Here is a 12,926-nt window from a genome sequence, read left to right on the forward strand (position 1 = left end):
AATTTCTGCCCTCAAGAAGTGTTGCTTTTTTTTTTAAAACTATACGTAGCTTTGACATGTTATTATCAAAACTATTCTGCTTGCCCATGCTTCCACGTGAAATTCCTTCTGTTTTCTTTCTGTTCATTTCTGTTTTAATGGCCCTCCAGTTTCTCCACTGGCTGCTGCTGTGGCCTGGGGCTTTTTAACCACCCTATTTCTCTCAGAGGAGCCGTCTGTTCCTGCTCCCTCCGGATACAAAACCTTTGCTTTGCTTAAGGAGCCTTTTTCTTATTGCCAGCGCATATCTGGCTGACTTTTTGCACAGTTCTGGTGTGGAAGATATCATTTAGTGTAGTTTTTTATTGGATTTCCTAATCATTATTCAGTCCAGTATGAATTTCAGGGTAGATGTTGGTGATCTGGGGATCCTGTCTTCCTGAATCAGGCAGCTAGCTTGGTGTTTTGGAGAAAAGCCTTCTTTGAGCGTATTTAATTCTCTGATATTTTTTGTACCTTTCCACCCAATCAGAAGATTCTCTTATCTTAGTTGACCCTATTTGTTCTTTCTTGCTACTATAGTCTTTTTAACTCAGTTCATTCTTCACAGAAGGATTGATATTTAAAAGGTATTCCAGTGTCTAGTTAATTCTGAGACCCTATTTGTGTTCATCTTATAGCATGAAAATAATAATAGCAAGAGAGATAGATAGGTGACTAAAAGATTAAGATGGAAACATCTCAAGAGATGAGAGTACCTTTGAATAAAAACAAGATTAATGAATATTATTTTACTTTGAATTATTTGCGACAGATATAAAATGGTACCTTTTTTTTTTTTTTTTTTTTTAAAGAAACTCTTGGCTGCTTCATTCCTAGTCATAAGTTAATAAATGTCCTACTACCCAATATTCTGGTAGCTATCTTTGGGTTCATTGGGTCCATTCTGGAGGAACGGAATATAATTTCTAAGGCTTTTTTGGATCTTCCGCTTACTTTAAAAAAGTGCTAGGGATAGGACTTGGAAGAAAACAAGTTTGCTTCACTAATTTATTCTAGGGCTTCGAGGATGAGTGGTTTGAGGTGGGAAGAAATCTAGAAAGTCTGTAATTCCTACTGAGATATCCTTTGAGGATATCCATTGTCATTATCCAGACTTTGATTGACTTCATACAGGTTCTAAGTATTTCTACATTGATAGACAACTTACCTTAAATTGTTGCATTACGAACTGTGCATTTTTACCTTTCCCAGTGATTTCAACATCTTGGGGTGTTGTTTTTTGTTAATTTTTTTTTTGGTTTGTTTTTTGACATTGTTTAGGAAGAACAGTTAGAAGCTATATTGTCAGCAGCTGTTCACACCAGCTCCTTAGGACTCCTAACTGGATGCATCAAAAGATGGACAACAGAAGGTAAAGCTTTTTACTTTGGAAAATTAATTGTCCTCTTTGTATTTTAAAAAGAATATATTAATGGTTTTCTTCCCCCCTTCCCACCCTTTCTTTAAACAAGAACGACCAAGTTCTGCTGCTAATTTGCGCTTTGTTCTTGAGTGGACGTGGAATAAAGTGGTTTTTACAAAAGAAGAATTTGATCGAATATGTAAGTATCCTAAGACTGGAATTGGGGCAGAATTTAGGTTCTAGTTGGAAAATACTAGATCATAAGAATTCATTACTCTAGATTCTGACATGTCTTGTAATTAGAAAAAAAAACTGTCAGAGAACAAAAGTTCTTTTGTGTTACATTTAGCTCTTAAAGTGAAATATAATTTTATCTTGTTAATAAAATTAAGCCCATTGAGAGGGCAGGATCTATTTTTGTTGTCTTTATAGTCCTATTGCCTAGCAAAGTCCACAGCAGGGTAGACACATAATATATTCTTCTTTCCTGCTTGCTTATGAGAACTTTTAAAATAGACTTTCAGGTTAGTGGATCAAGTCTGAAGTGTTTAGAAATTGTGTAACAATGCCCTACCCTCTTTTGTTTATATTTCTCAAAAATGCCAATTATACTAAATAGAGGGTGGATAGAGGATCATAGATTGAAAGGTAGAAGGGTCCTAAGGGGTATCTAATTTATGCTCCATAGGAAATGTTAAAATACTAACAAAGCTATTTTAATCACCTTTTATCTATAAAAATTTAATGAATAGTTTAAAGCTAAAACTTGGTTAAACTAATTAGCGTCTATAGTTAACTGAAAATATAGTTGCCAAGATACATTTTAGAAACCAGGACTTTTATTGAAACTATTTAAATTATATTGCCACAGGAATAATTGGCATTCTTAACACAGATGTGCCTGTTACTCTGTCTCTATAACTTAAAACAGTAAGGTAAAACAGTGTAGTGAAAAGAACGTGAACTGGAAACCTTTCAGAATCTGGGTACTGATATTTACTGGCCATGTAACCTTAGGCAAGTCACTTAATCCAGATTTTTTCACAGATTTCTCATTTTGAAATGAAGACAATATTCATATTATCTCCTTTATAGTTTTTTGGTTGTTTCTCTTTGTTTTAATGAGGAATGCATTTTGTAAAATAAGAGTGCTAAACTGAGTAGTAACTTTTTAAACTTATCTAATGCCTGTTGTACAAAAACAATTAGGCGAATATTCCATGCTTTTGAAAAATTGTTTAATTCACCCATGATCTTAGCATAGTATTGAGTGCATATTAATAAGTAAAATTAGGTTATTTTAGAATGATACCAATAAAATTCAATAAATTGAGAAACATCTATAATATATTTCTGTTACGAAAAAGCACCATTTCTTAGAATGACCTTTAGTTTTAGATTCTTACTCACTGATTTGAATTCCCAAACTGAAAATCTTCTCTAGGAAGAGAGCTTTCTAGACTAGTCTTCCTTCTCTCTGACAGACTCACATGAACAAGGTCAATATGCTGTAGAGTCTAGGTCATTGCAACCATTTATGGTTACATCCAGGATAGTGCCTAGGTTCCTTCAAATGGGGTCAGAAAAGAGCTAGGTGCCTAGAGAAGTAGCTTTATAACCTGGATGTATAATTGGTTTGTGAATTCTGAGCTAATTTGTAAATTTTAAGCTATCCATTCTGTTCTTTTCTATCCCTCCATAAAGAATTTGGCAGTACTACTTTAAGGACAACTTGTTACAGAAATATTGATGGCTTCAGCAAAAGGAATTAAAATAGTGATGTCATCAAAACTAGATAGAATTACCTGAAAGAGATAGCTGTCTTATAGCAGCAGAGTGGTGGACTTGGATTGCCTGACCTGCAGTCAGGAAGACCTTATGTCTCAGACATTCCCTAGCTGTATGAGCCTGGACAAATCACCTAAACTCTCTTGGCTTGGGTTTCTTTATCTGTAAAATGAAGAGGTGAACCAAATGACCTCAGAGATCTCATCACTCTCTTAATCCATGATCCTTTTATCTATGATCCCATAATAGCCCTGGATGTAAGATCTTTGTCATAAATTTTACAGTTGTGATTTTTTTTTTCTCATTTATCAAAATTGATGTCAATTTGACTTTGTGATACTTAAATTTACTAGCTTTACTAATTTATTGTGTTTAAGCCAATTGTGTTGTATTACCCTCAACAGGTGCTTCCTTATTTGATGGTTCTTGTCATTTCATTGATCCACAAACTATCCAGTCTCTGCAGCAGTGTCAGTTGCTTCTTAGCAATCTTAGCACGGTCTTAAACTGCTTTTTATCAGAGGCTCAAGAGCTCACGGAGAGAGGTTTGTTTGTTTTTTTCCTTCTAGAAAATTTTTTAGCTGCAATATCTTGATCTTCGGAGAAAAATGATATTTTGTATCAAAGGGGAAGATAAACCACTAGTATGTAATTCTGTTTTTTCCAAGTTTTTTTTTATTCTTGGCTATGGGGAATCATAACACATTACAGGTCAGTTGATTCTCCACATACATTTGGTTGCAAGCATATTGCATACAAATGTGTCCCTTTGATAACTAATGGTTTAAATGAAGATAAAAAAAAGTCACTGACTTTAGATAGCCTCAGTTGAAGGCAACCTGTAGGTTTTATTATTGATTTGTATTAGAGTGTTATGATGGAATTGTTGAAGGGGGAAAGTGATATCAGAAAACTCCATAAAAGCTTGTATCCTTAAGGCCTCTTTCATGATATGAATGTATGGGCATATTTAGAAGCTATTATCCTTGTTTCTAATATATAATGGGGGGAAAACAACTCCAAATAGCGGAAAGCTAGAAAATGGACATTTTTAAAAACAGACTGTCTTCTAAGATGGCAGTGAAGGGAATTGAATTCCCACATGTCATAAATGTCTAAGTGTGCTTCAACCCCCCACCCCCATTCCCTCGCCCTGGCTTTTTAAAATAAATTTTTATTAGTATCCTTTATTTCTCCCAGTATCCCTCTTCTCTCCTCCCACAGTCATTCTTTCTAACGACAAATGCATTTTTAAAGATAATTTCTTTTTCTCCCAAATTACATGTAAAATTTTTTAAAAGTTTTTAGTTCCAAATTCTATCCTTCCGTTCCTTCCTTCCCCCTTCTCTGAGGTGGTAAGCAAACTAATATAGGTTATACATATGCAGTCATGTAAGACATATTTCCATATTAGTCATTTTGTGGAAGAAAACTTGAACTAAAAAAGAGAGAAATAGTATGCTTCAGTCTGTATTCAGACTCCAGTAGTTCTTTCTCTGGAAACGGAAAAAATAAACATTTTTTATCAAGTTCTTTGGGATTGTCTTCAGTCACTGTATTGCTGAGGATAAGTAAGTCATTTACAATTCATCATCATACAATATTGCTGTTACTATGTACAGTCTTCTCCTGGTTCTGCTCACTTCACTCTGCATCAGTGCATGTAAGTCCAGGTTTTTCTGAAATCACTCATCTCCTTGTTTCTTATAGCACAATAGTATTCCATTATAATTATATGGTACAACTTGTTCAGCCATTCCCCAGTTGATGGGCATCTCCTCAATTTCCAATTCCTAGCCACCACAAAAAGAGCTACTATAAATACAAATTGTGCAAATAGATCCTTTTCCCCTCCTTTTTAAAAAAAATCTCTTTGGGTTATAGACCTAGTAGTGGTATTGCTTGATCAAAAGGTATGCAATTTTATAGCCCTATGGGCATACCTTCAAATTGCTCTCCAGATTGACAACAAATACATTTTAAGTAAAATTGGGACAAGAAAAAGTTCAGTAAAAATGAACAACACCTAGAAAAAAGCCTGAGAATATATGTGGTGTTCTACTCATGTGAAATGTGTGTCTGCAAAAGCAGTGGCATCTTCTTGTCTCTTCTTTAGTGCTGTTCTTATTTTTTGTATTTCTACAATGTTGCTTTTGATTTTTTTAAGATGGTCATTTCTTCATTTACATTGTTGTAGTCTTTGGGTATGTTGTTTACTCTTGAGTCGGCTTATTTACTTAGCATCTGATCATGTTTTTCTGTGCTTCTCTGTGTGCATCATATTCATCCTTTCTCACAGGTCCGATCCTCTATTTAGAAGAGTTTCATTCCTTGGAAGTTAAATGATATCCCATGACCTAGATTTATTAAAGTATTTGTCCATGATTGGTTTCACCAATTTAGGAATTTTGTTGTTTTCTACATGTTTTATCCTTACCACATGCTGGATAAAACACATGCTGCCAAAATATCTTTTTTGTTGTTGTTATTTTCAAAAGCACATAATCATTTAGGTTGAGTGTTTGATGATTTTAATATTATCAGCTACATTAACCACTAAATAAGTATTTTTTGATGAACTTATCTTTACAGGTCTGGTGGACTTAACCAATAAGCAGATGGTTACTAACCTTATCTCTCAATATGCACAAGTGGTTCTTTGGTTTTCTCGTTCTGGCCTCTTACCAGAGGGTTTAGGTAAGATTTTTTAATACAGTTATTCGGTAGTTATTATGTTAATAAGCTTATGTTTGCTTAAGATAATGCAGCATGTAATATATTAACTTAAACTATTTGTTTAAATGAAATGCTCTTACAGAGAGAAAATGGATTTGAAAATTGATGCCAAGTGAACTATCTTTTAGCAGTAATGCAGGGTAGTGGAAAGAACCCTGAACTAGAGTTCAGTTCTGGATTCAGATCTTGGTTCTGATAATTACTTGGTGTGTGATTTTAGACAAGGCTACTTAACTTATTTGAGTGTGTTTCCTTAGTTGTTAGACCAGAAAAAACAAACAAACAAACATGCACCATTTACCTCACAAGGCTAGTATGAGAAAACTTCTTTTTGAACATCCAAATACCAGTATATTGTCATTATCATTATTATGACAAACCATGGAATATAATATAGGTCTTTTTATATGATTTTTTAAAAATATGTCTCTGCATTAAGAGTTCCTGTGTGCATTCATTAGTATTGGCAAGCATGTAAACACTTTCCGTCTCATGCTAGCTGGGTGACCTTGGATGAGTCACTGAACCTTCTTGGACTCAGTTTTTTCATCTACAAAATGAGGGGTTGGATTAGACGATGAAATCTATACACCTGTGATTGAATGCTTTTATGGTTTATGATACAGAGTAGTTGAATTTTATACTAAAGGTAAAATGAAAATACTCTCTGCCGGACATGCCGTAGTGTTAAGATAACATTAGCATTTTCTTAACAGGTTTTCCAGGTGCTGTTGATAAGTTTTCCATTTGTACTAACCCCCACACACACATATTTGAAAGACTTGTTAAATTGCAGTTGTATTGCTAAGTGCTTCTATTACTATATATGTTCATAATTACTTTTTTCTGAATAATTCTTTTCATTTTCAGATTATGCAAATTAAAAATATTTATGGGTTGGGAAGCATTTTGAGGGTCCTGTTGCTTTTAAATTGTCATTTTCTGCTGCAGGAGTTGGGGAAGAACTCCAGATTTGCAGTGCTTTAGAATAAATTATTCTATAAGTTTTCATGGTACATTTAATTTCTCCTTTGGACATTTATAAAGAAAAGTACTTACAGAATTCCTTACTCCTTAAAATGATCTATGAAATGCATGAAATACAAATTTAGTAAAACTATGGATGAATATTGTTCTCAAGTAGAATGCCTGTAGTTTGAGTTTTGTAGAAATGGTATCTTTTTAAAAAATTACTTTTTTAAAAAAATCTAGATGATCCTATGCAGTTGTCAAGATTATGGTACAACTACCCTGTAATTCAGAGCTACTACACCAGTCGTCGACAGAAGCTTCAGCGTCTGGCAAGGTACATTTCATTCAGGAAAATTTTTCAAAAATTATTTCTAAAATTCAATCACCACTGATAGTTGATATCATGACTCAACATGTTATTAAGTGTTAAGCTTGTTTCTGGGGAAAGATTTTAATTTTATCACTGATGTTGATAAGTTATAGAGTTGGAAGAGATATTAACTTATCCTACCAGTTTTTCATTTTGCATATGAGAGAATTGAGACATAGATGGTAAACGGTTTGCCCAGGGTTGCACATCTTAACTAGTGTTCAGCCTTTCCTAAGCCTCTCAACTGCTAGTTTTACTGTCCCATCTTTTCAATCTCCAGTCTTCTCCCTCCCAAACTTCCCCCCGTATTTGTGGGTGGGTAGGTGGGTGTGTGTCCATGGGTGTGTGTCCACTTAATGTACTTCTTATTTACCCCATTATAATGTAAGCTCATTTTGAGTATTGTTTCATTCATTGTATTTGTATCTCCAGTGCCTAACCATGGTACCTGGCATGTAGTATTTGCTGATTATGTACTTGTTGATTGCTAATGACCAAGAGGGGATAGATTCTCAGGCCTTCTGAGACATAGCCCAATCCTCTCTCCATTATACAGATAATATATTTTTAATGTCCTATTATATGGCTAAATCTGCTGTTTTATAATGTGAGACTGTTCTTCAATTACTGTGGTTGATGATTTGTGATGGTTGTTTATGAGATGCATAATTTTAAATGGAAGTCTTTTTCAGCATACTTAAGTAGCTACCATATCAAAAAAAGAGGGAGATAAAGGAGAGAAACTTGTACAAAAGATTTTAACTGCTAATACTTAAAAATGAAGTACCTTTGAGAACCACTTTTTTAAAGATTAACAAAGTTCATCTATTAAATTTAACAAGGTATTACCAAGTGTTTTCCTTCTGCCATGAATGAGCTCCCAAACAAACAAAAAAATCCCATACCACATACCAGTATTAGATGAGTTGAAAAAATAAAAGAGGTCCTACCATATTCTTTCTGTGATACAAACATGATCTTGATGCCTAGAGTTAAAACAGAAAAAGACAACTATAGACCAATATCTTTAATGACTATCTATGCCAGAAATTTAAATAAAATATTAGCAAAGTTGACCATGTTCATGTTCAGTTTATACCAGGAATGCAGGGTTGCTTCAATAATAAGAAAACTGTTAACATGATAAGAGCACATAAATAACAAAAACAACAAAAGTCATGTGAATTTTATCAGTAAATGTAGCAAAGTCTTTTGAGAAAATAGCATGCATTCCTGTTTTGTTTTGTTTTAAATAACCACAGGGCATAGGAATAGATGGATTTTTTCTTAACATGATAAGTGAATCTGTCTAAAACTAGGAGTTAGCATTATCTGTTACGGGGACAAATTAGAGACCTCTCCTGTGAGATTGGGTAAAGTGAAGTTGTTATCACCATTACTGTTTGATAGAGGCAAGCCAAGAAAAAGAAATTGAGGAAAATTATCTTTTTATAGGTGATACGATAGTTTGCTTAAAGAATACTAGAGTCAGTTTAAAAAGTAATTAAAGCAATAACCTCAGCAAAATTGTAGGATAGAAGATAAACCAAATAAATCATGATCATTTCTGTATATTAGTAGTAAAACCCAGCAGGAAGAGATTTAAAAATGTGTAAGATACTTGGGAGTTTACCTGCCAAGACGTAGGAACTATATGAATTACAAATACAAAATTTTAATTTACTTGTTCAGTGCCATAGCAATCATACCTACCAAGTGATTATTTTAGAGAGCTAGAAAAAATAATAAAATTCATCTATCATTAGATTGTAAGCTCCATGAGGGCAAGGACTGTCTTTTGCCTCCTTTTGTGTCACCGGCACTTTGCACAATGCCTGGCAAATATTTCTTGATTGAATCTGAAGAAACTATTTCAAGCAGAAAGGGGGCCTACCAATGCCAAATCTCAAACTACACTAAAAAGTCATGATCATTAAAACAATTTAGTATTGGTTAAAAAATAAAGAGGTAAATTAGTGGAATGGTGACAATGTACAGAAGCAAATTAACTCAGTTGTATAGTGTTCAACAAACTTAAACGCAAAGACCACAGTTACTGGGGGAAGACTTCAACAAAAATTCCTGGGAAAATCAAAAAGCAGTTTGGCAGAAACTAGATGTTGACTAACATCTCACATTGCTTATCCAAATGGATATTTCACTTACGCACAAAGAGTAACCTGATAAGTTAGAGGAACTAGGAATAAATTACTATGTGTAAGTATATGCATATACATACATAAATTATATAATAAATTCATATCTATGGATAGAAGAATTTCTGACCACAAAAGGGACAGGGAAGATCTCAGAAGACACATTGTGTAGTTTGATTACATAAAATAAATGGTACTATACAATCAAAATCCCTGTAGCTGAAATTAGAGGAGAAGAAGGCAAATGGGCAGAAAAAACTTTGTAGCAAATTTCTCTAATACAGGTTTTATTTCTGTGATACATAGGGAACTGATTAAATTTATAAGAATAAGAACACCGGCTTTAGGCATTATTTGCAATGACTGCATTCACTGTAGGGCCCCTATACCTGCAATTGCTAACTACAGAGCTGGAGAAATTGGAGCCTATATCTAGAACCTGTCTCCCTGAAACATTTTGACAGGTTTCAGTATAGTTAATAACTGTGTACCTGAGTGTTAATAATTTGATTGAAGACTATGATAACTAACAGTCTTTTATGTTGTCCTCATTTCAGAGGGAAGTGGAACTCTGACTGTTTGATGATTGATGGAATGCTTTCCCAGTTAGGGGATCGAATTGAGAAGTTGTGGCAGCGGGATGAAGGAGGCACAGGAAAATACCCTCCTGCTAGCCTACATGTAGGTTTCATAGTATTTTTCAGTGCTTAACAGAGCAATGCCTGAGATACAGGAATAAATTTCCTGTGCCTAGACATTGGACTAGGAAGAAAGAGAAAGCATTTGTGGTTGGGAAAGATAAAACTAAAACTTTTTCTCCTTTATTTTATAGGCACTTCTTGATGTATACCTACTGGAAAATGTTGATGAAACAAATAAACATGCTATTGTATCCTTTTAAAAGTTATTTGATATCATAGATCACTAGCTGTGTCTTAAGCATGGCACACAACATGAAGTAACATTTTTAACAGGAAATTGTAAGCCTCAATGACTTCAAGAACCTGTTTGTATACTGTCACTGAAGATACTGTTCCTAGAAAGGAAAGTCTTCAGATATAGTTATCATTGCTTAACTGGACAAACAGAATTTGACATATACACATTATTTCTTAAGCCAGCTAACATCAGAAAGACTCTAAATTATGCTTTATTTCCTCTATTTTACTACTCCGTATTGCTGGGAAAGAATAGAGGCAAGACGCTAAAGCATTAATACCTACATATTTCTGCTATAAAGAAGATCAGTAATTAACTTTAGATCCAGCTATGATGGGTTTCTGAAACAATAAAAATACTTCTTTAGAAGTAGTACCCTGGGGCAGCTAGGTGGCGCAGTGAGTAGAGCACCGGCCTTGGAGTCAGGAGGACCTGAGTTCAAATTCGGCCTCAGACACTTGACACACTTACTAGCTGTGTGACCTTGGGCAAGTCACTTAACCGCAATTGCTGTGCCTTCCCGCCTCAAAAAAAAATTAGAAGTAGTACCCTTCCAATCCTATGTGGTACTGCTTTCTGATAATAGCTACACTAAGGACATGTAGGAGATTTCCATTTTTATATTTTTAGCCTTAATCAATATTTCAAGACCATTTATTTGTTGCTTGATATCATATATTCTTTTCCAAATAAAACAGATACTTCAGTTGAATCGTTTCCAACTGCCTTTGCAATCCCTTGGGGTCTGGTTAAACTTATTCAAGGTTTTTGGCTTATAGATCATAATGACTATGAGGTAAGTATATTGTTTTCTTCATTTAGGTTACCTGACATTAAATTTCTGGAAAATTAGATAAAATCACTAAACAGATTACAGTGAGATAAACTGCTTTTATTGGTTGATAATCACTGATAGGGACAGGTAGAAATTCACTAGGTTTTGAATATTGTATTTATATCATGAAAATATTCAGCATAATAAAAAATTAATGTGACATTTTCCTGAAGCTTTTCTGTTGAGTTTAGACTATTTTGGCTTGAAGCTGTGGCTCAGGAAATGCATCTGGGTAGGTGTGCATGTGGGTGTGTGCATGCACACATAAATGTCTATAGGTTAATTGCTTTATTTAGATTTTTTTTTTAAATATCTTGCCCCGCTTCCTCCCCCAACTGTCATTTGACTAAGAATTAGATGTAATAGAAGTATCAAAATTGTATTGCTTATTTAGCTTGTGAGAGTAGAAATGTTAATTTTCTCAATAAAAGGCAGGATGGATGATTGAGCAGCATATTTAACGTAAATGTTAAAGACTTATTTAGGCTGGATTCATCACAACTGATCTAATATGGCCAGTCAGCTAATTTGGGAGGGGGAATACAAACAGAATTTATATTTCCCTTTGTGATTTAGTAGCCCCTTTCTCTTAAAGATTTAAGATTAGCTATTTGCATTACTTTTAATATTGACATAGTATTTCTTTTGAGATACTTTCCCTTAATAATCTTGAAGATTTTAAATTAGTAAGAACTTTTTCTGTCTCCTTTTTACAGAGTGCTTTGGATCTCTTATTTCATCCAGCTACAATAAAGTCTATGACATGGCAACATACAAAGATTATTCAGGCCTTCATGTGCCAAGGTGAACATAAACTAGCCCTTAGATACATTCAGACAATGAAACCATCTGTGTCAAGCAGCAATGAGGTTATGCTTCACCTCACTGTTTTGCTTTTCAATAGGTAAGTAGCAAAAATGTTTTTCATTTAGAGGTCAAGGTGGAGGAAACAGTGGAGTGTATAATTGAAAATAATTGCAAATGCTCACTAATTGGTTAAATGGGTAGGTGACCCAGAAGCATTATTGATGCGAGGAAGAACTATCTTGGAAATAATCCATAGCATGGATAATCAAGAGTTGACTATGTTTTAATTAGGGTTAGGTGTTTTGGAGGAGTGAAACCCATTACATTTCCTCTTTGGTTGTGAATTGATCATATCATACCTTTTCTGTTTCTAATATTTAATCATGGCATTTTCTCTTTTATGAATTTTCATTTTATCCTCATTTAAAATTAGCTTAAGGGGTAACTGAAGGAAAACTCAGGTGCCAAATCTTAATTGGTTTATTATATCAAGATTCGATACAGAGAGCTCTCAAACATTTCTTCATTTCTTTGCAGTGTTCTTTTCTTCCATTAACCGTAATTCATTCACAGTTTTTGTGAGTACACATATAACAACATTGAAAATAATTGCTATGCTTGGGAGCTTTGATGGAAAAGTTAAAATTTTCTGATTACATGAGTTTTTACTCATTTGTATAATAAAAATGCAGGGGGCAAGGATCAGTTAAAATGCACCTGTGTCTGTCATGTCTTTGCACCTTTTAATTGTTCATGTTTGTATTTGTTGTTCAATTATGATTTTTTTTTAAAAAGCATTTCCTTTACTCATCACTGATCTAATGACCAGACTATTAGTCACATTACCAATACCCCTGAAAAGAGGCCTCATAAAAAATACAGAGATGTGAAATTATCTTTGATTACTAAATCAGAACAAACCTGAGAGTTAATCTAAAG

At 34.0% G+C, this 12,926-nt stretch overlaps 1 protein-coding gene across 1 annotated transcript in view; it reads left to right on the forward strand.

The window, feature by feature from the left end:
- AHCTF1 (AT-hook containing transcription factor 1) overlaps window positions 1–12,926 on the forward strand; it is a 119,228-nt gene that overhangs the window by 58,490 nt on the left and 47,812 nt on the right. Inside the window, exons 13-21 of the mRNA XM_036755272.1 lie at window positions 1,303–1,393; window positions 1,494–1,583; window positions 3,577–3,717; window positions 5,765–5,869; window positions 7,121–7,214; window positions 9,964–10,087; window positions 10,239–10,295; window positions 10,995–11,141; window positions 11,897–12,084. Coding sequence (XP_036611167.1) covers window positions 1,303–1,393; window positions 1,494–1,583; window positions 3,577–3,717; window positions 5,765–5,869; window positions 7,121–7,214; window positions 9,964–10,087; window positions 10,239–10,295; window positions 10,995–11,141; window positions 11,897–12,084 — 1,037 coding nt within the window. The remainder of the gene's footprint in view (window positions 1–1,302; window positions 1,394–1,493; window positions 1,584–3,576; window positions 3,718–5,764; window positions 5,870–7,120; window positions 7,215–9,963; window positions 10,088–10,238; window positions 10,296–10,994; window positions 11,142–11,896; window positions 12,085–12,926) is intronic.

This window comes from Trichosurus vulpecula, chromosome 4, assembly GCF_011100635.1.
Source record: "Trichosurus vulpecula isolate mTriVul1 chromosome 4, mTriVul1.pri, whole genome shotgun sequence".
In the NCBI taxonomy this organism is placed as follows: domain Eukaryota; kingdom Metazoa; phylum Chordata; class Mammalia; order Diprotodontia; family Phalangeridae; genus Trichosurus; species Trichosurus vulpecula.